At 40.1% G+C, this 20347-nt stretch overlaps 1 protein-coding gene across 3 annotated transcripts in view; it reads left to right on the top strand.

Moving 5' to 3' along the window:
* The window catches only part of SLC26A5 (solute carrier family 26 member 5), an 85660-nt gene that overhangs the window by 50146 nt on the left and 15167 nt on the right, over positions 1 to 20347 (top strand). The window contains exons 12-20 of one of the 3 annotated variants that reach the window (XM_023192554.3): positions 266 to 343; positions 1656 to 1751; positions 1967 to 2073; positions 9443 to 9512; positions 10660 to 10752; positions 11447 to 11554; positions 12202 to 12402; positions 13159 to 13213; positions 15396 to 15782. In XM_023192554.3, the coding sequence (XP_023048322.2) occupies positions 266 to 343; positions 1656 to 1751; positions 1967 to 2073; positions 9443 to 9512; positions 10660 to 10752; positions 11447 to 11554; positions 12202 to 12402; positions 13159 to 13213; positions 15396 to 15589 (1002 nt within the window). In that variant the 3' untranslated portion in view covers positions 15590 to 15782. Of the gene's footprint in view, positions 1 to 265; positions 344 to 1655; positions 1752 to 1966; positions 2074 to 9442; positions 9513 to 10659; positions 10753 to 11446; positions 11555 to 12201; positions 12403 to 13158; positions 13214 to 15395; positions 15783 to 20347 lie in introns of those variants that run through there. The other 2 variants (XM_023192555.3, XR_002726471.3) reach the window with 2 other exon arrangements.

Here is a 20347-nt window from a genome sequence, read left to right as displayed (position 1 = left end):
CCAGACATCTTTCCCCCACCTCTGGAAAGGCATTTTAAGTAGGATATTTCAGCATTTAAGCTTCCATTTAAAAGCCATAAGAAGAACCAAAACTTCAGAGAGGGAGTGGGATGGAGCTATAGGTATGTAGTGGTTTAGTTGACTTATTTGAATGCTTATTTTCTTGATCTTCCCATAGTAATTATCAAAAGAATAAAACCGACTTACGCCCTGCCTCTTATTCACGTCTCCTAAAAGCCCCTTCCGTGTGTCTTCTCTCATTCAGCTTGCAGGTTGTTTGGCCTCATTAATGATTCTGCTGGTCATATTAGCAACTGGATTCCTCTTTGAATCATTGCCCCAGGTGTGTATAATGTGGACTTGGGCGGAGTTTTTTTTCATGTGTAGAGATTTTGCTATTTTATTTGTTTATGTTTTTATGGCTATATTAGGGTTATTTACTGTAACCCTCACAGGATGGCATGAGAAAGGGCCAAGGCTAGGACCAAGATCCTGCTCTGTAACTACTGACAGCTGCCTGCAGGACCTGGGGAAAGCCATCTTAACTCCTCTGAGTCTCAGTTTCTTTATCTGCAACGTCAAAGTTTGGACTGGCTGATCTTGAACATCCCTTCTCTCTTTGACCTTCTATGACCTTATACTTTCATAAAAAAATCTGAGGTGGCCTACACTCATAAGATAGTTACGCCGGGCGCGGTGGCTCAAGCCTGTAATCCCAGCACTTTGGGAGGCCGAGACGGGCGGATCACGAGGTCAGGAGATCGAGACCATCCTGGCTAACATGGTGAAACCCCGTCTCTACTAAAAAATACAAAAAACTAGCCGGGCGAGGTGGCGGGCGCCTGTAGTCCCAGCTACTCCGGAGGCTGAGGCAGGAGAATGGCGTAAACCCGGGAGGCGGAGCTTGCAGTGAGCTGAGATCTGGCCACTGCACTCCAGCTCGGGCGACAGAGCAAGACTCCGTCTCAAAAAAAAAAAAAAAAAAAAGATAGTTACATGATGATACATTTAATCTAGTAGAGATCAGAAACCATATAGAGTAGGGAAGATCATAATGTAGAAAGACCATAGGTGAAATAATTCCTTGAGTACCAAGTTTAATTCTGAACCTCTTGACCACCATGCAGGTTTGCTATTAGGATATCAGACTGATTTCCGGCCAGGTGCGGTGGTTCACACCTGCAATTGGCATTTTGAGAGGCCGAGGCGGGCGGATCACCTGCAGTGAGGAGTTCAAGACCATCCTGGCCAATATAATGAAACCCTGTCTCTACTAGAAATACAAAAATTAACTGAGTGTGGTGGCATGTGCTTGTAGTCTCAGCTACTCTACTCAGAAGGCTGAGGCAGGAGAATTGTTTGAACCTGGGGGGCAGAGGTTGCAGTGAGCCAAGATTGCACTGCTGCACTCCAGCCTGGGTGACAGAGCAAGACTTCATCTCAAATAAAAAAAAAAAGACTGATTTTCCAAGGTCCCTTTTAGCTAACCAGGTCCTGAAAATCCAGGTGTCCTTGGCTTCAAAGCTACCATCAGTGCCATATAGGAAGTGAGTAGGGAGAAGACATGGGGAGAACAGCAGGAGGACAGTGAGGAACCAGCAAAGGGCACTCTGTGGACCCAAGAGGAGAGGCATGGGGGATGTGCTCTGTTTCAGGCTGTGCTGTCCGCCATTGTGATTGTCAACCTGAAGGGAATGTTTATGCAGTTCTCAGATCTCCCCTTTTTCTGGAGAACCAGCAAAATAGAGCTGGTAAGTAACAAAGGTGATGGCTATGTTAATATGTCATAGAGCAAATATGATTATGCTAAGAAAAATGTGAGAAAGATAAGTTAATGCAGTTGTTATGTGCAGTATCCAGTTAGGCAAGGTAAAAGTAGCATGTGTGTGTGCACAGTTAGTTGCGTGTTTACCTCTTGTGGGATGTTTAACATGGTTCTTCATCGAGCTTTCTGTCTTTTGCTTAGACCATCTGGCTTACCACTTTTGTGTCCTCCTTGTTCCTGGGATTGGACTATGGTTTGATCACCGCTGTGATCATTGCTCTGCTGACTGTGATTTACAGAACACAGAGGTGAGTGCCCAGATTTGAATGGATGTGAATATCCCGGCAGAGATTACAATGTTGACTTTAAGTGTAGACCAAAGTTTAAGTTGGTAAAAGTGGAGCCCTTTGATGATTTCTAGTTAGTGTGAGAGGGAGCTGTAACACTCATGTAGCCTGTTGACTAAATGAACAAAATGCCAATGAAAAAATTCCATATAATTTTGCCAAATGCTCTACTGTGTCACAATTTATGCTCCCATCAATGGTTATGTTAAAAGAGCCTAATTTCCATCATTGTTTCTGCCATTCCCAGTCTAGTGCTTTGCAGGTTTATTTACCCTCTTGCAGTTTGTTTTGGCACCAGGTACTGACATAGGTCTCAATGACATGAAGCAAACTCTGACACCAAGTTATCATATGCAGTCCTTCCATTGTCCTTTCCTCCATCCTGAACTACTATCCCCTGTTACCTCTTCTCCCTAGTAGGAAGCTGAGCCCACTAGGCAAAGTATAAAATAACTTTTGAAGAAATATGGTTGGGCACAGTGGCTCACGCCTGTAATCCCAGCACTTTCGGAAGCCAAGGCAGGCAGAACACTTGAGGTCAGAAATTTGAAACCAGCCTGACCAACATGGTAAAACCCCCGTCTCCACTAAAAATACAAAAAAAATTAGCCGGGTGTGGTGGTGTGCACCTGAAATACCAGCTACTTGGGAGATTGAGGCAGGAGAATTGCTTGAACCCAGGAGGTGGAGGTGGCAGTGAGCCAAGATTGAGACACTGCACTCCAGCCTGGGCAACATAGCAAGACTCCATCTCAAAAAATATATATACATATATTTATGGGCTGGGCGTGGTGTCTCACACCTGTAATCCCAATTCCAGCACTTTGGAAGGCTGAGGTGGGAGGATCACTTGAGGCCAGGACCAGCCTGGCCAACATAGCAAAACTCTGTCTCTACCAAAAAACAAAAACAAAAACAAAATCAAAAACTTTTTATGATAAATCACCATAAAGATGAAAAGGAAACATTGTCATAGAAATAGCCTGGACTGGCCAGGTGCAGTGGCTTTTGCCTGGAATCCCAGCACTTTGGGAGGCTAAGGTGAGCGGATCATGAGGCCAGCAGTTCGAGACCAGCCTGGCCAACATGGTGAAACCCCGTCTCTACTAAAAATACAAAAAATTAGCTGGGTGTGGTGGCGTACACCTGTAATCTCAGCTACTCGGGAGGCTGAGGCAGGAGAATCTCTTGAATCCGGAAGGCAGAGGTTGCAGTGAGTCAAGTTCGTGCCATTGCACTCCATCCTGGGCAACAAGAGCAAAACTCCATCTCAAAAAAAGTTTAAAAATAAAATAGAAATAGCCTGGACTTTAGTCAGGTCCTGGCAGCACCTCTGTAAGCTCTATGATTTTGTAAACCTCTCAGAGCCTGTTTCTGCATCTGTAAAATGGGACTAATACTTTCTACCTCATATAGTTACAATAAGGTTTAAATGACAAGACCTACAAACAGCCAGCACAGTGCCTGAGAAGTGCCACACACTCTCCCAATGCCAGTGCCCTTCCTGCTTTCACACAGGGAACTGAAAATGAAGCTAGTGTGTTTTGCCTGTGGTTACAAATCACATGAAATCTTCAAGTTGTGAATGTGGTGTGTTGAAAGGGCACTTTATGAGGATGTTGACCCCTTATCTGCAGGATGTCAGGATGCTCCCCACCCTCAAGGGTGGGAAATGAGCTCTTTCATCTTCACAAATGACATAACAGAAAAATGTTAAGAATATGTGGGATTCTAAACTACTTTTAATAATTTAACTACTTTTAATTTAACTACTTTTAATAACAAGTTTAACTACTTTTAATAACAATTTAACTACTTTTAATAACAAGTTCCAATACTGTTGCCCATATTTATCTAAAAGAAGTGTTTCCCATTTTTATAAAGAACATTATTAGTATATATGAGAGTTCTTTATCTCAGAACTTTGGTGAATGTTATGGTTTTAAAATATCTGTAACTTTTGGCCAAGTGTGGTGTCTCACTCCTGTAATCCCAGGACTTTGGGAGGCTGAGGCAGGCAGATCAATTGAGGTCAGGAGTTCGAGACCAACTTAGGCAACATGGCAAACCCTAATCTCTACTAAAATTACAAAAGTCAGCCAGGCATGGTGGCCGGCGCTGCAGTTTGGGCTGGGCACACTGGCTCACACCTGTAATCCAAGCACTTTGGGAGACTGAGGCAGGTGGATCATTTGAAGTCAGGTGTTCAAAACCAGCCTGGCCAACATGGTAAAACCCCGTCTCTACTAAAAATACAAAAAAAAAAAATATCTGGGTGTGTTGGCACACACCTGTAATCCCAGCTATTGAGGAGGCTGAGGCAGGAGAATCGCTTAAACCTGAGAGACTGAGGTTGCAGTGAGCCAAGATCACACCACTACACTCCAGCCTGGATGAAAGAGTAAGAGCCCATCTCAAAAAAAAATAAAAAACTCCAATTTGGGCAACCTGGTAAAACCCCATCCATACCAAAAGTACAAAATATTAACTGGGCATGGTGGTGCACACTGTGGTCCCAGCTACTTGGAGGGCTGAGGTGGAAGGATCACTTGAGCCTGGGGGGCAGAGGTTGCGGTGGCAGGTGTACTGGAGAGGCTGAGGCGGGAGAATGGCGTGAACCCAGGAGGCGGAGCTTGCAGTGAGCCGAGATTGTGCCACTGCACTCCAGCCTGGGCGACAGAGCGAGAGTCTGCCTCAACAACAACAACAACAACAACAATAAAAAGAGAGACAAATCACATCATTCTGCAGATATTTCCTGAACTCAGGCACTTGCAAGTGTTATAAATGTGACAGAGGTTCAGCTTCTGCCCCCCAAAGCTTACAATTTGGTTAGCATTATACAATTTAAAAAATTATAATTTCACTAAATAGATACTTGTTGAGGCCTATTATATTCCCAGGGAGATGCTAGACTCTAGGGACAGTGCAGTATATAAGACATGGTCCTTCCCCTCAAAGGTTGCATTGTCCTAAGGATGACAAACATGTTATCATGATGATGGTGTTAAAAAGGACAATGAAGTAAGGATGGCACAAATTATTATAATTACTTATGTGCCTGGCTCTGTGCAAAGATCAATGCTTTATGTCATTTCATATAATCTTATAACCCAATGACAATCAGCAACCCTGTTTCACAGATGTGGATGCTGAAGTGTCAAATGATTGGGTAACTTGCCCAAGATCACAGTACGTAGTGAGGCAATGACTCAGATGTGAGTTTTTACAAATCCAGAAGCTGACTCAATCAGCATTTTTTTTTTTTTAAGACAAAATCATGCTCTTTCACCCAGGCTGGAGTGCAGTGGTGTGATCTCAGCTCACTGTAACCTCCACCTCCCGAGTTCAAGCAGTTCTCTGCCTCTGCCTCTGCCTCATCCTCTTGAGTAGCTGGGATTACAGGCACCTGCCACCATGCCCAGCTAATTTTTTGTAATTTTTGTAGAGACGGGGTTCCGCCATCTTGGCCAGGCTGGTCTTGAACTCCTGACCTCGTGATCCACCTGCCTCAGCCTCCCAAAGTGCTGGAATTACAGGCATGAGCCACCGCTCCTGGCCTCAATCAACATTTTATAATCCATCTTCAAAAAAATTAGAATATAGGCCAAACACAGTGGCTCATCTCATGCCCCTAATCCCAGCAATTTGGGAGGCCAAGGCAGGAGGATTGCTTGAGGCCAGGAGTTTGAGACCTGCCTGGACAACATAATGAGACCCTGCCTCTACCAAAAAAAAATAATTTTTTATGTTATTATTTTTAGAGACAGAGTTTTACTTTGCCACATGGGCTGCAGTGCAGTCGCACGGTCACAGCTCACTGCCACCTTGAATTCCTGGGCTCAAGGGATCCTCCCATCTCAGCCTCCCATGATGGGCACACACCATCACACCTGGCTAATTTTTAAATTTTTTCTAGAGATGGGGTCTCACCATCATGCTCAGGCTGGTCTTGAACTCCTGGGTTCAAGTGTTCCTCCCACCTCAGCCTCCCAAAGTGCTGGGATTACAGGTGTCAGACTTTGCACCCAACCTACAAAATTTTTTTTTTAATTTGCAAGGTGTAGTGGTGCACACCTATAGTCCCAGCTACTCAGGAGGCTGAGGCACAAGGATCACTGGAGCCTAGGAGTTCAATGCTACAGTGAGCCATGATCAGGCCACTGCATTCCAGTGTGGGCCACAGAACAAGATCCCATCTCTAAAAAAGAAATAAGCAAATAATAAAACAAAAGGAAATTTTTAAAGACTTAGAATACACAGTTATAAGTGCCTCAACAGTTGTAAGCAAAGTACAGTGTGATAAGCATAAGAAATGCCAAATAAAATGCCATGGGATTTCATTAAAAGAGACTTTCTTGCTCTTGGTGTCATTAGGGAAGTAGTGAGGACTTGGCCTTCACTGGGAGCAATGGTATTGCAGAAATGGTGTGCCAGGGCACTGCAGATCATCAGGAAAGCCTGTTCATCTTCTACATTTGAAATCCTCATCCTTTGAGGCCCAGTCAGGGACCTCAACTTCCCCTGTGTACCCACAGCAACGCTCTGATCCTTCCCCAGCACTTTGCATGTGTCCATCTCAGCTAGTTGTGTACTTGTGATCCATGCGTCCATCCCCTGCTCTGCCTCCCCTGCGGCACTGGATTGCAACACATGAACAGCACTTTGAGTCTCTTAGAGCTTTTCTCATAATCGCAAACTCAGCTGAGACCCTTGGCTCCTTATCTACAGTATCAGTCCTCAGAACCATATTTGTCCACAGATACCACTAGACTGTGAGCGTCTTGTCTGTAAAAGTGATGTTCCTGGAGTCTAGTGCCAGGCATATCATTTGTGTTCTCTGAATGCTTATGGAGGGAATCTATACAGCAAAACAGCTAACACTTGTGTGGTATATTCTGATTTACAAAGTACTTTGACATTCATGCTAAGAAGCACCAGGACATAGTAGCAAAACTGTGGAATGTCAAATCAAAGACCTTGAGCCATATTCTGGCTCTGCCAAGCTTTCTCACCTTGAACAACTCACCTAACCCCACTGAGCCTCAGTTGCTCATTTACATGATGGCAGGATTGTTAATAATATTAACTATTATTATAATATTAATTATTAATAGTGCCCAGTAGCATTGTTCAAAGGATATAATAACAGGTGTTCAAGACGTATCTGTCATTATTACAGTATCTAATTTGAGCCAGATGGCCCTACAAAGAGTTAGGAATTAGGGGTGGGCACAGTGGCTTATGCCAGTCTGTAATCCTGACACTTTGGGAGGCCGAGGTCGGTAGATGACTTGAGGTCAGGAGTTCGAGACCAGCCTGGCCAACATGATGAAACCCCGTCTCTATTAAAAATACAAAAATTAGCTGGGCATGGTGGCACACACCTGTAATCCCAGCTGCTTGGTAGGCTGAGTCAGGAGAATTGCTTGAACCCAGGAGATGGAGGTTGCAGTGAGCCAAGATTGCACCACTGCACTCTAGTCTGGGCAACAGAATAAGACTCTGCCTCAAAAAAAAATAAAATAAAATAAAGGAATTAGGACTCTCAAAAAATAATGTTTAAAATCCATTCAGACTAAATTAAGAAAACTTCTATGCTAATATGAGATTTTCATTTTCTCCCCATGCCCTCAATTGACTACTCCCCTACCGTGAGTCAGTGATTCTTGCTAATAACAAACAAAAATTCCCTCTCCTACTTTAGAGTTAGAGCAGAAGGACAGTTCTGTCCACTGAGTGGCATGGGGAGAACTTGTGTTACATGTATCCCTGGCATAACTTGAACTCTGCGAAATTCAGTGTTGCCTCCACCTCTAAATGCCTGAGTCTTTTGTCCTGACCAGATCATATTTGTGGTATGGTGTTGCAGGGAGGGGAGGTATAGGGTATGTGATATGCATTGTGTATGTGGTGTGAGGTATACATGATGTGTGTGTGTGTGTGATGTTATATGTGAGGTGTATGTGATACGTGTATAAGTGCGTGATGTGTATGTATGTGTATTGTGTGTGTGTATGCATGTGTGTGGTGTGTATTGTGTCTCGCATGAAGGTTGTATATGCAGGTGTGTATGTGTATGTATGTGGGATGAAGGTTGTATATGCAGGTGTGTATGTGTGTATGTATGTGGGTGTGTGTGTGCGTGGTATGAGGGGTATGTGGTGTGTGTATTGTGTATGGTATTGTGTGTGGCATGTAGTGGGGGTATGTATGCATGTGTGTGCATGTATGTGTATTGTCTGTGTAGTGTGTGCATGTGTGTGGTGTGTACGCATGTATGTGTGTGGTGTGCGTATTATATATTGCATGTGTGGTATGTATGCATGTGTGTATGTATGTATGTAGGGGTGTGTGTGGTGTGAGGTATATAGTATGTGTGTATTGTGTATGGTATTGTGTGTGCCATGTAGTATATGTGTGTTTTGTATGCATGTGTGGATGTGTATGCATGGTATATGGTGTGATTGTGTATATTGTGTATGTGTGGTGTGTGTGTATTGTGTGTCTTTTTGTGGTGTGTATGCATTATGTGTAAGTATTTGTATTGTGCATGTGTGTGGTGTGTGTATGCATTGTGTGTATGTATGTGTGTAGTGTATATACATTATGTATAGATGTGTGTATTGTGTATGTATGGTATGTGGGGTGTGTATACATTGTGTATTGTGTATGTGTGTGGGAACATGTGTGTGGTATGAGGTGTATGTGGTATGTGTGTATTGCACATGTGTGGTATGTATGTGCATGGTGTGTATGCATGTGGGGTGTGTGCTTTGTGTAGTATATATATGGTGTGTATGACGTGTATATGTATAGTATATTGTGTGTATATTGTGTGTGATATGAAGTATGTATGGTGTGTGTACATTGTATGTGTGTATATGCATGTGGGGGGTATTGTGTATTATACATGTGGTATGTATGCATGTGTGTATGTATATGTGTGGTATATCATGTAATTGTGTATTCTGTATGTGTGTGCGTTTATTGTGTGTATGTGTGTGTGTGGTATGTATGCATTGTAAGTGTGTGTATTGTGTATGTGTGTGGTGAGTGAGGTAGGTATTGGGATGTGTATGTGTAGTATGAGATGTACATGGTGTGCGCGTATCATGTGTGGTATGTGTGTGTGTGGCATGTGATGTGCATGTGGTGTGAGGTGTGTGGGGTGTGTTAGGCTTGGAATGGCACTGGGGACGTAATATGTAAGGATCAAGCATTTCCAAATGCACTAGCAAACCCCAACCTGACATAAACATACACAACCTCCTGTTGAAATCACACGCTGTACCTCAACACAATGGTATTTAACACTCTCTGTCTTCAGTCCGAGCTACAAAGTCCTTGGACAGCTTCCTGAAACTGATGTGTATATTGATATAGAAGCATATGAGGAGGTAGGACCTTTTTCTATCATTTAAAAAGGTTGTAAGCATGTGATGTGCTTGGCTAAGTACTGTTTTTACCCAGGACAAAAAGTAGGGATAAGGTGGGAGACATAGTGGTCAAAGTTAAAAGTCTGAGCTTTGATCTACTGTATGGATTCAATTTTATAATTTATACTATGCATTAACTACTCAATTTCCAATATTTATTTTTCCTCATTTTTTAATGGGAATAAGTATATATTGTGGAAATTAAAGTATATATTTATACGGTATTGAAACTGAAAGGATGGTTTGTGTATGCATGGTTTTTTTCTGATGAATGTAAACCAATGGTAAAATAATTTTAACCATGTAAAATGTAGATGGTGGGGCTGTGGAATTCTCCCACTTCATTTTAATGGTTAAAATTATGGCTTCAGATTTCCTTGATTTTGAATGTTCTTTTCTTCTGTGGAATCTCAAAGATTTTTACAAAATCTTTTAAAACTAGTTTTGTCTGTCTGTCTTGTCTTACACTTGGGAAGAAATTCTCAGACTCACTCTAAGGTATTAAAAAATGAGGAAACAAAAATCACTCTAAGGTAAAGGTGTTAGAATTGCTATTTTTTTCCTCGATCCAAAGAATTATATGCAGGATTACTTGTTTCCAGCCTGCCTCCCAGAGTTCCATGAGGGTTCTTGATAAAATATTCACTCAGTTTCACTTGTGTCCATTTAGGATCCTTCCTGCATCTGTGAATCAAACCAGTGTAAACCTCTGTTCATTTTATTTGCCTGCCTCTCACAGTCTGGGCAGCAGCCTTCCATCTCCTGTCCATTTTCTTTTCTGTTTTTGAGTATTTTTCAGTTTCTTCTTTGTCTTTAATGGTAAAAGTAAAACAAAGACTGACTTTTAAAACAAATGGAAAGATGTGCATGTTAAAAGGTCTCTGTCAGTTCTGTTCAGAGCATGAGTAGATAAGAGTGACTTTTTTTTTCTTTTTTTATCTTTGTGTGTGTGTGTGTGTGTGTGCTAGAGTGACACTGTTTTAGCTAAGCCCTGAAAAGTAGACCTTAGCAACTTCTGCATTCATTTTCTATTTAGAGTAGGGAGGCTATGCAGTTTTCATTCTGAAATATTTCCATGTGTTAAATTCAGCAATATTTTACTCTTCAGGTGAAAGAAATTCCTGGAATAAAAATATTTCAAATAAATGCACCAATTTACTATGCAAATAGTGACTTGTATAGCAATGCATTAAAACGAAAGGTGAGTCTTGAGAAATTGATTATTTCTGAGGATGGAATTTGTGGGTTGACAGGGATATAAGGATCATTAGAATACCCTTGTATGTACTATTTCATTTTTGCTTTGTTTCTCTCTTTTATTGTAGTAAAAGATACATAACATAAAATACACTATTTTAAACATTTTCAAAATATACAGTCCAGTGGGTGGTGGCATTAAGTACATAAACATTGTGCAGCCATCACCATTGTTCATTCTCTCTTATCATATATATATATATGTATGTGTATATTATATATATATATAAAACTTTTCAAAAAAATTTAAGAAAAAGTGAGAAAATAATTTTAGGTTTCTTACTCTTGGGATCATATAGATTCCTATGGTCATGTTTAGAACTCAACCCTACACCACCCAGTATATAGGAAAACCTCCCTATCAACCCACAGAGTCTCTTAAATCTAACAGCCTGACAGATCTGAGCCTGATAAAGACTGCTCTAAAAATTATCTTTAATACTTTAGCTTCTGGTTGTCTTGAATAAAGATTGAGAATAAGAAAGGCTACTAATGCCTCTGAGGGAAAAGCAGTGCAAGGGCTGGGGTGATAACCTGACACAGAAAGCAGTTAAATGGGGAGATACGAAAGGGAGTGGCATTGGGGTGGGTCTCAGAGCACCATGAAGTGATTTTGCTTATGTTGCTCTTCTGTAAAGACTGGAGTGAACCCAGCAGTCATCATGGGAGCAAGGAGAAAGGCCATGCGGAAGTATGCTAAGGAAGTCGGAAATGCAAATATGGCCAACGCGACTGTTGTCAAAGCGGTGAGTGGTCTTTTCATTGAAATGTTCCCTTCTGTCTTGTTCTTCAGTGCCCTCCGTCTTTACTCAGGACTCAAGTTTAAACACAGTACGAAGTTACTAAAAGAGGAAGATTTAGAAACCACCCAAGTATCCTCTATATTTTATAGGCACCTGATAAGGTCAGTTATGAGGATGTTTCTGAAAAAAGTAAGGAAAACATCATTTTAAAAAATAAAAATTAGGCAGTACCTTAACAGATTTTACCATTAGCACTTTATCGTAGATTGATTCAGCTGATAGTTTAAAAAGCTCAAAGGCTGGCTTTTGCTGTTCAGGCATGCTAATGTGTGACCCGTGGTACTAAAGTTAATGGAACTATTTTAGAAGTTAGCGGCAAATGGATAGATAACTGAGGAGAGTGGATTTTGTTGGACAAGAAAAAAAAAAGGAGAAGGAAAAAGAAAAATAAATTGAGTTAAAATGGAAAGTTATACATACATCCTTTTTTTGTTCAGTTACAAGGCTGGAATATGACAAATATTTTACAAGGGGTCCGGTAGAGTCAGTAGCTTAAGAATACAAGGGTGGATTTTCCATTATAAATCTTTCTCACAACCGGAAATGTGAGTTGTTCATAGAATTCTGATTTGGTTTAATTTTTGACACAGGATGCAGAAGTAGATGGAGAAGATGCTACCAAGCCGGAGGAAGAGGATGGTGAAGTAAAATATCCCCCAATAGTGATCAAAAGCACATTTCCTGAAGAAATGCAAAGATTTATGCCCCCAGGGGATAACATCCACACTGTCATTTTGGATTTCACTCAAGTCAATTTTATTGATTCTGTTGGAGTGAAAACTCTGGCAGGGGTAAGCATCCTTTTGAACGAGTCATTTAACACCTCTATGTCCAATGTCATACTGTCAGCAAAATCAGGGAGGTGGACTAGGCTTTCTTCTCAACTCTTAAAATTCTCTTCTGTTGCCGTTTATCACCTTTTGATTATGGAAAATTTCAAAAATATGTAGAAGTAAAGATTTTAGTATATTGAACCCCCATGAACTATCACTCAGCTTCAACAATTATCAACTTACGGTCAATCTGGTTTCCTTTATAGCTGACATCCACTTTCTCTTCTTTCATTTTGAAACACATCCCAGTCATAACATCATCTATAAATATTTTAATATCTATTGCTACAAGAAGATTCGTTTTAGAAAACATTGCTGTAATATGCTGGGCTACTCGGGAGGCTGAAGCAGGAGGAATGCTGAGCTCAAGAGTTCAAGACCAGCATGAGTAAAATAGTGGGATGCTGTCTCTTAAAAAAAATTGTTTATAATTTTAAAATTATAATATTTTAAAGTTAATATAATAGTTTTATTATACTTAAGTAAAATTTAACAGTATTTTTGCTACCCCTTATTATCACTGCCCACATAAAAAGCAAAAGAAATACAAAATTATTTTTAATTGATTAGCTCAAAATACATCATTATTGAAGCAAAGTAGCTCAAGTGAATGAATTAGAGTGTCTTCTATCACTGAAAAACAATGGTAAAAAGAGACTTTCATCTGGCACCCAGAGTAAAGAGAAACTAAACTTTATTTCAACATTATTACAGATTGTAAAAGAATATGGAGACGTTGGTATATATGTATACTTAGCAGGATGCAGTGGTGAGTATACCTCTAAGATGGGGTGAAGCTTAAAATTTCAGTTTTGTTTCTCTTATTTAAACAATTGCACTTGGAAATGTCCTGAATTTTAATTATTTTATAAAAATGAAAATTATTCCTCTGAAAAATCACTCTAAAGCCAGCTTTGAAACTAGTCACATGGAGGCATTCATATTACAAGTTACTTGTGACAACCTCCTGAACTGGAGTTGGATAAAAGGAGCCAAGAAGCCGTCATTTATTATAGTATTAATGGCTGCTATAAATATAGTAATTATAATATATACATTACTACAGTAACAATTATCTAGTGGCTGCCATAAACAGTTACATATAATCATTCAAGTTGCTTGTTTGTCTGTCCAATGGTTTGGGAATGCTTTGCCTGCTATTTTTGTTTTATATTATATTTTGGTTAAAACAGTGCTTGAGGCCGGGTGTGGTGGCTCACACCTGTAATACCAGCACTATGGGAGGCCAAGGCAGGTAGATTGCCTGAGACTAGGAGTTCAAGACCAGCCTAGGCAACATGGCGAAACCCCATCTACTAAAAATACAAAAGTTAGCCAGACATGGTGGTGCATGCCTGTAATCCCAGCTACTCGGGAGGCTGATGTGGGAGGGTGTCTCGAGTCTGGGAGGCAGAAGTTGTAGTGAGCCAACATCACACCACTACACTCCGGCCTGGGCAAAGGAATGAGAACTTGTTTCCAAAAAAAAAGAAAAAGAATTTTTTAAAAAGGAGCCAGGCATGGTGGCTCACACCTGTAATCCCAGCACTTTGGGAGGCTGAGGCTGGTGGATCACCTGAGGTCAGAAGATCGAGACCATCCTGGCTAATACGGTGAAACCCCGTCTCTACTAAAAATACAAAATATTAGCCCGGCTTGGTGGCACATGCCTTTAGTCCCAGCTACTTGGAAGACTGAGGCAGGAGAATCACTTGAACCTGGGAGGAGGAGGTTGCAGTGAGCCGAGATCACGTCACTGCCCTCCAGCCTGGGTGACGAGTAAGATGCTGTCTCATAAAAAGGAAAAAAAAAAAAGTAAAACAGTGCCTGAGGCTGGGTGTGGTGGTCATGCCTATAATCCCAACACTTTGGGAGGCCAAGGTAGGAGGATCACTTGAGCCTAGGAGTTCAAGACCAGCCTGAGCAACATAGTGAGAGCCCGTCTTTATTTAAAAGAAAAAAAAATTAATAGTAGAAAAAGTGCTTGAAAATGAAATCTGCATAAAGGTGCCAGTTTTCGCCTGTAAGATTACCAAAAATCAAAACTAAATGACAACATGCTCCATAGGCATATGGTGGGAAAACAGGCTTTCTCAGACTTTACTGATGGTAGCACAAAATGCAACAGCCCCTATGGAGGGCAGACTGATATTAGCTTTCAAAATTATAAGTGCATTTACCTTTCGACACAGAAAATCCAGCAATATGCTGCATATGTTCAACATGTATGTTGTTGATCATCACAGCATTGTTATAAAACAAAAGAAAAAACTCAAGTACCAAACAAAAAGGACTAGTTAAATAAACTGGGTACATCTATACAACAGATATGATGTAGTGGTAAAAAATTAAGCAAAAAGGGTTCAGAATTATATATATATGTTATATTTATAACATTAATATATATATTTCCCACTTTTTTAATCCCCAAAACAGCTTTTTATATATATATGTGTGTGTGTGTATATATATGTGTATGTATGTATATATTTATATATGTTTATATTTATGTGTGTGTGTGTGTGTGTATGTATTTCCCATTTTTCTTATCCCCAAATATATAAAATATGCTGTTTTTGGGATAAGAAAAGTGAGAAATAACAATACATATTTATTTATATTTACATAGAGAAATCCTGGAAGAACACACAAGAAAGTAGTTTCCTGGGATTGCGGGTATGATGGGTGGAGACAGGAATTGGAGTGAAAATTTTCCTATAGCATTTTAATATTTAAACTCTATGTGCTTGAACCCAGGAGGTGGAGGTTGCAGTGAGCTGAGATTACGCCACTGCACTCCAGCCTGGGTGACAGAGTAAGACTCTGTCTCAAAAAAAAAAAAAAAAAAGCAGTAACAACAAAAAAAGCACTATATGGAAGTGTTACCTTTTTTTATTTGTTGATGACTGATACCCAGAGTGTGGACTAATTTTCTTTTCTTCTTTTAATAGCACAAGTTGTGAATGACCTCACTCGGAATAGATTTTTTGAAAATCCTGCCCTATGGGAGCTGCTGTTCCACAGCATTCATGATGCGGTTTTAGGCAGCCAACGTAGAGAGGCACTTGCTGAACAGGAAGCCTCGGCTCCCCCTCCGCAGGAGGACTTGGAGCCCAATGCCACTCCTGCCACTCCTGAGGCATAGATGAGGACCTCACCCTAGGATGGGGTTATAAGCCTCTCGTGAAGTTCATAATTTACACGTTTTAGATACTAGACACTAGATTTTTTTTTTCTGAGGGTAAATACTAGTAGTCGAGGCTTGATTTGGAGGGTGAATGACGCCTAGCAAGATGTATCGTACTTGTGTTTTTTTAATTGAATATTTCAAAGATAAATTGGCCTGTTGCCTGAATTTATTATGGAGAGGCATTTCTGCTACATTTTAGTATTATCTTTGTAAGCTAAGCACTGAAAAATTTATTTCAGTTAAGTACTTTTAACCTATGAATAGGATATGCTGTCGCCAGATAAGTAGTGGTTCTTTGTTTTTCTACTTGTTGGTCTATAGACTGTCTATAATTAGTTATCTAACAGAAGAAAGAAACTGCAATTTTCTAGAAGTTCTTGTTTTAAAATAACCTTTTATTTATTATAGAAGCAATATAAATGCATTGAGGACATTTTTGAAAAAACAGACAAGCAAAAATAAGAAGATAAAACGTTCTATTTCTACCAGAGATTACCACTGTTAACATCTTATTGTCCTTCCAGATCTTTTTCCATGCATATACATTTACATTTTTAACCAAAGTAAGACCACATCTATAGTGTTTTATAACCAATTTTTCTTTAATCAATAATCTCCACTTTCTCATTCCAGCACATTTTTTTGCCTTAGACCATATTTAAATTTCCCCAATTGTCCCCAAATTTGCAGTTGGTTTGTGCAAACTGATATTCATTCTATGACCTTACATTGCAACTGGTCGTGTCCTTTAAAGTCCCTTACATCTATTTTAATCTAGCACAGTTCCTTTTTTATGACATTAACTTGTTAAAGAGACTGGGGCAGCTGTCCTGTAGAATCCTGTCTTGCGAATTTGCCTAGTTGCTTTTTCATGGTGTTGTTTAACTTATTTTTATATTGCCTTTACTACCTGCAATCTGAAAGTTATATCTAAAGCCTTTGTAGATTCAAATTAAAGCATTTTGTGCTAGATTATATCATAGATAAGATACATGCTTCATATCGCATCACTTCAGAAAACACGTAATATCTAATTGATCTAACATTAACTAATCTAGTGATCTAAGCTAGATGAGTGGATCAGCATGAGTCTGATCCTCCGGTTAGATTTTCCCGTTTGTGACTACAGACTATCTGTGTGGTGTTCCTTTGGCATTGAATGAATGTCCAGTCCCCTATTAGCCATTTACCAGGAGTTTTAACATTGGGTAGTAATTCTTTGCTAAATCATTAACTTTGTTAAGGTTTGTGAGTAGGTTGTCTAGTTCTTTCATTTCTTCTGTGTTTATTAGTTGATTGTTCTATGTGAACTATAGCTTTCCCTTCTCTACTTGAGCTATTGGTCATCCTTACCCACCTACAGTTCTACTAGCAGGGCAGGTTGAATGCTTTATTATTTTCATTTAATTATGAACTTCAAAGTAAATAACTGGTTTATTAGATGGTGACAAATTAATGGGTTTTTTTTAGATTTCCCTTTTCTGGTGTGATGGTGGTCTTGTGAATTTTGAAAGTTTTAATGGGTTTCAATCCATTATGTTCTTTTTGATGCTCAAAGTGTCACGACTGTGGCCAGTATAAGTCCTTAAAAGCTTTGTTATTGTTGCTAATCATGAAGTAGCATTAAAGACCATGTTTTTAAGAAAACTAACCCCCAGGTGTAACTTAAATCTTCCTTAGAAGTTCATAACAGCTATCAGTTCATTACACATCAAACTCAATGTTTGATGTTTTTAAGAAAACTAACCCCCAGGTGTAACTTAAATCTTCCTTAGAAGTTCGTAACAGCTATCAGTTCATTATACATCAAACTCAATGTTCAGCCTAGGAGTAAGCATAATGCTCATCATACTCATTCCACAGAAACATGGAATGTCAAAGGTTGGAGGAGGATACCTTTAAACCAATTTGTCACTTTCAGTTGTTTGTAACTATCAGCTCACTATAAATCGAAGCATAGGTATTAGCCAACCTGTCTAAAGCCTCCTCTGCTAAGAGTTCCTGCTGATAGTGAGTTTGTTTTTTCTTTAATATGTTGTCTTATTGACATCTTGTTACAGTTTTCATGAATAAGATACTGCCAGGAGAAAGTAGTCAGATTCCAGTGGAATTGTTAGCATGGCCTACTTGCAACCAAACCCTGTGTATGTGTTCATGTTAACTCGTATCAGGTTTCTCACTGTCTTTACTAATTAAATTCAAAATAAACTCCTCCTTTTAATCAAAACTTTAGCTAATTCTAGAGTGGAATTTAGATTTGCTTAGTTATTTCCTTTGCAACCATTACATGAGATCAGATACATCTGCATTCTGATACAGACTGCCTTCTGAAAGAGCATATAGTTGTAGAACTTCAGCTTACACTAGAAACTTTTGTAGAAGAGCCCATATCATTTCAGCCATTTAAGTAGAATTTAAGGATTTTAAACTATGTTAAAATACTTTGGCCGGGCGCAGTGGCTCACGCCTGTAATCCCAATACTTCAGGAGGTCGAGGCGGGCAGATCACGAGGTCAGGAGTTTGAGACCAGCCTGGCCATCATGGTGAAACCCTGTCTCTATTAAAAAATACAAAAGTGAGCTGGGCATGGTGGTGCACACCTGTAGTCCCAGCTACTTGGGAGGCTGAGGCAGGAGAATGGCTTGAACCCGGGAGGAGGAGGTTGCAGTGAGCTGAGATCACTCCAGCCTGGGTGTCAGAGCCAGACTCCGTCTCAAAAAAAAAAAAAAAAAAAAAAAAATTCATTGCACATTCTTTAGCACCAGCCTTCCACTTAGCAGATACCGTGCTTGATAGATTGAAAGTAGTGCACAGGCTGGGAGTGGTGGCTCACACCTGTAATCCAGCACTTTGGGAGGCCAAGGCGGGCGGATCATGAGGTCAGGAGATCGAGACCATCCTGACTAACACGGTGAAACCCCGTCTCTACTAAAAATACAAAAAAATTAGCCGGGCGTGGTGGCGGGTGCCTGTAGTCCCAGCTACTCGGGATACTGAGGCGGGAGAATGGCATGAACCCAGGAGGCGGAGCTTGCAGTGAGCAGAGATCGTGGCCACTGCACTCTAGCCTGGGCAACAAGAGTGAGACTCTGTCTCAAAAAAAAAAAAAAAGTAGTGTACAAAAAAAGGTATTTGTCTGTTACACATTTGTATTTAGCTTTACTGTTAAACTTTTAAACTGTTTTGAATAGAATTGTTATGTATATTAAAAGCACCAAGTCTTAAGGAGGGAAATATATTTTTGTTTTATCATTTTGCCTAGCATCTGAGAATGAGTGCATTTCAAAATACATTTCATCCGTATGTAAATATGTCAGAATGTTTTACTTAGAATTATTTCATACAGTGAAAATTTCTTTTTTTTTCGTACAGGCTTGTCTCCGCCTTTCAAGGAAATAATATATAAGGCCACCTGTTCTTTCTGGGCCTTAATAGCTGCTACTGTATCTTCTATGTTTTTCCACCCTGATTCAAATTCAGGTTCATATGGTCCTATCAAAATGGGTATAATCTACATAATCTAAGGACTAGCCTTATTTTATGGCAATATATGGGAAAGCACTGTTTTGAAGAAGGTCCCATAAAGAAAAGTCCTTTGACCTCCTCAAATCCTGTGCGGTATGACAGTGGTTGATCTCTGTCTCATGAATCAGTGGAATATGTTTGAAAATGTTTGTGAAACAGGGCCCAGGAAATTCCAATCTATGTCTTAGACACTGACTCTGTGTAAGTGTATGGCAGCTGATAATGGGATCCCAATTGCCAATCTCATCTTCAATGGAACCTGAGAAACTGTTAAGGGTATGGATCCTCTTCAAGCCCTGGAATAACTCATCTTGTAGTTCGCAGAAAACATCTAAAACATCCACTCCGTGTGGTTTGATCCTGTGTCCTTACCTGTTTAGCAGAGAAAGACAGTACCAGCTTCTGAGTGTACACTTTTTGAGAAAATGAGCCTGCTCTCTTGTGTGGATGAAGAAAAGAGGGTAGCAAACCCAGTGCATCTTTCCTGGAGTGGGTGGGTGTGTTTTCTTGTGTGTTGGGGGGTGGGGGTGTGCCCTTGTGTGGGGATGAGGGAGGGAAGAGTATGTGGTGGGGAAGGCTCTATTATGTCTGCCCCTTTAAAGATAGTAAATCAATTTAAATTCTAAAATCAAACAGAACTTCCTCAGTGTGAGCCTGTATGCTTTACTGAGTGCAAAAAATGCTATTGGTCCTTTTTAGTGCACCTCACCCTTCAGGAGTGCCTTTAGGATTCAGGATGTTTGGATTCTTACTGTTCTGAATGCTCATAAAAGTTTGAGAACTGTGAAAGTATTATGGAATTCTTCAAACCAAAATGCAGGTAATGGTTTTGAAGCCCCTCCAATCCCAACACAATGGTAAAAGCTAGCACTACACCAGGTAACATGCCTGCTTAGTGACTTGGATTTTATCAAGTTTGAGCATCTTAAAACTCCACCTGGCCTTTGAGAAAGGTGTACCAGGCTTTTCATTGTACTGGTATATTGCATTTCACTTTACCTAACAGATAAACCTCAGAAGCATCATGAAAATTGAGTTTTTTAATAAACCTAATCACATTTTAATGTTAAGTTTTTAAACGGCATTCTACAATATATATTTCTAAAGTCATAAATCCTTTGTATTCTGACTTAGCACCCTGACACATATATATATGTATGTGTGTGTGCATCTACACACGTATATAG

Source organism: Piliocolobus tephrosceles, chromosome 8 (assembly GCF_002776525.5).
Source record: "Piliocolobus tephrosceles isolate RC106 chromosome 8, ASM277652v3, whole genome shotgun sequence".
Taxonomy (NCBI): domain Eukaryota; kingdom Metazoa; phylum Chordata; class Mammalia; order Primates; family Cercopithecidae; genus Piliocolobus; species Piliocolobus tephrosceles.
The sequence above is the reverse complement of the archived record's forward strand: the minus strand, read 5'-3'. Positions and strand labels throughout refer to the sequence as shown.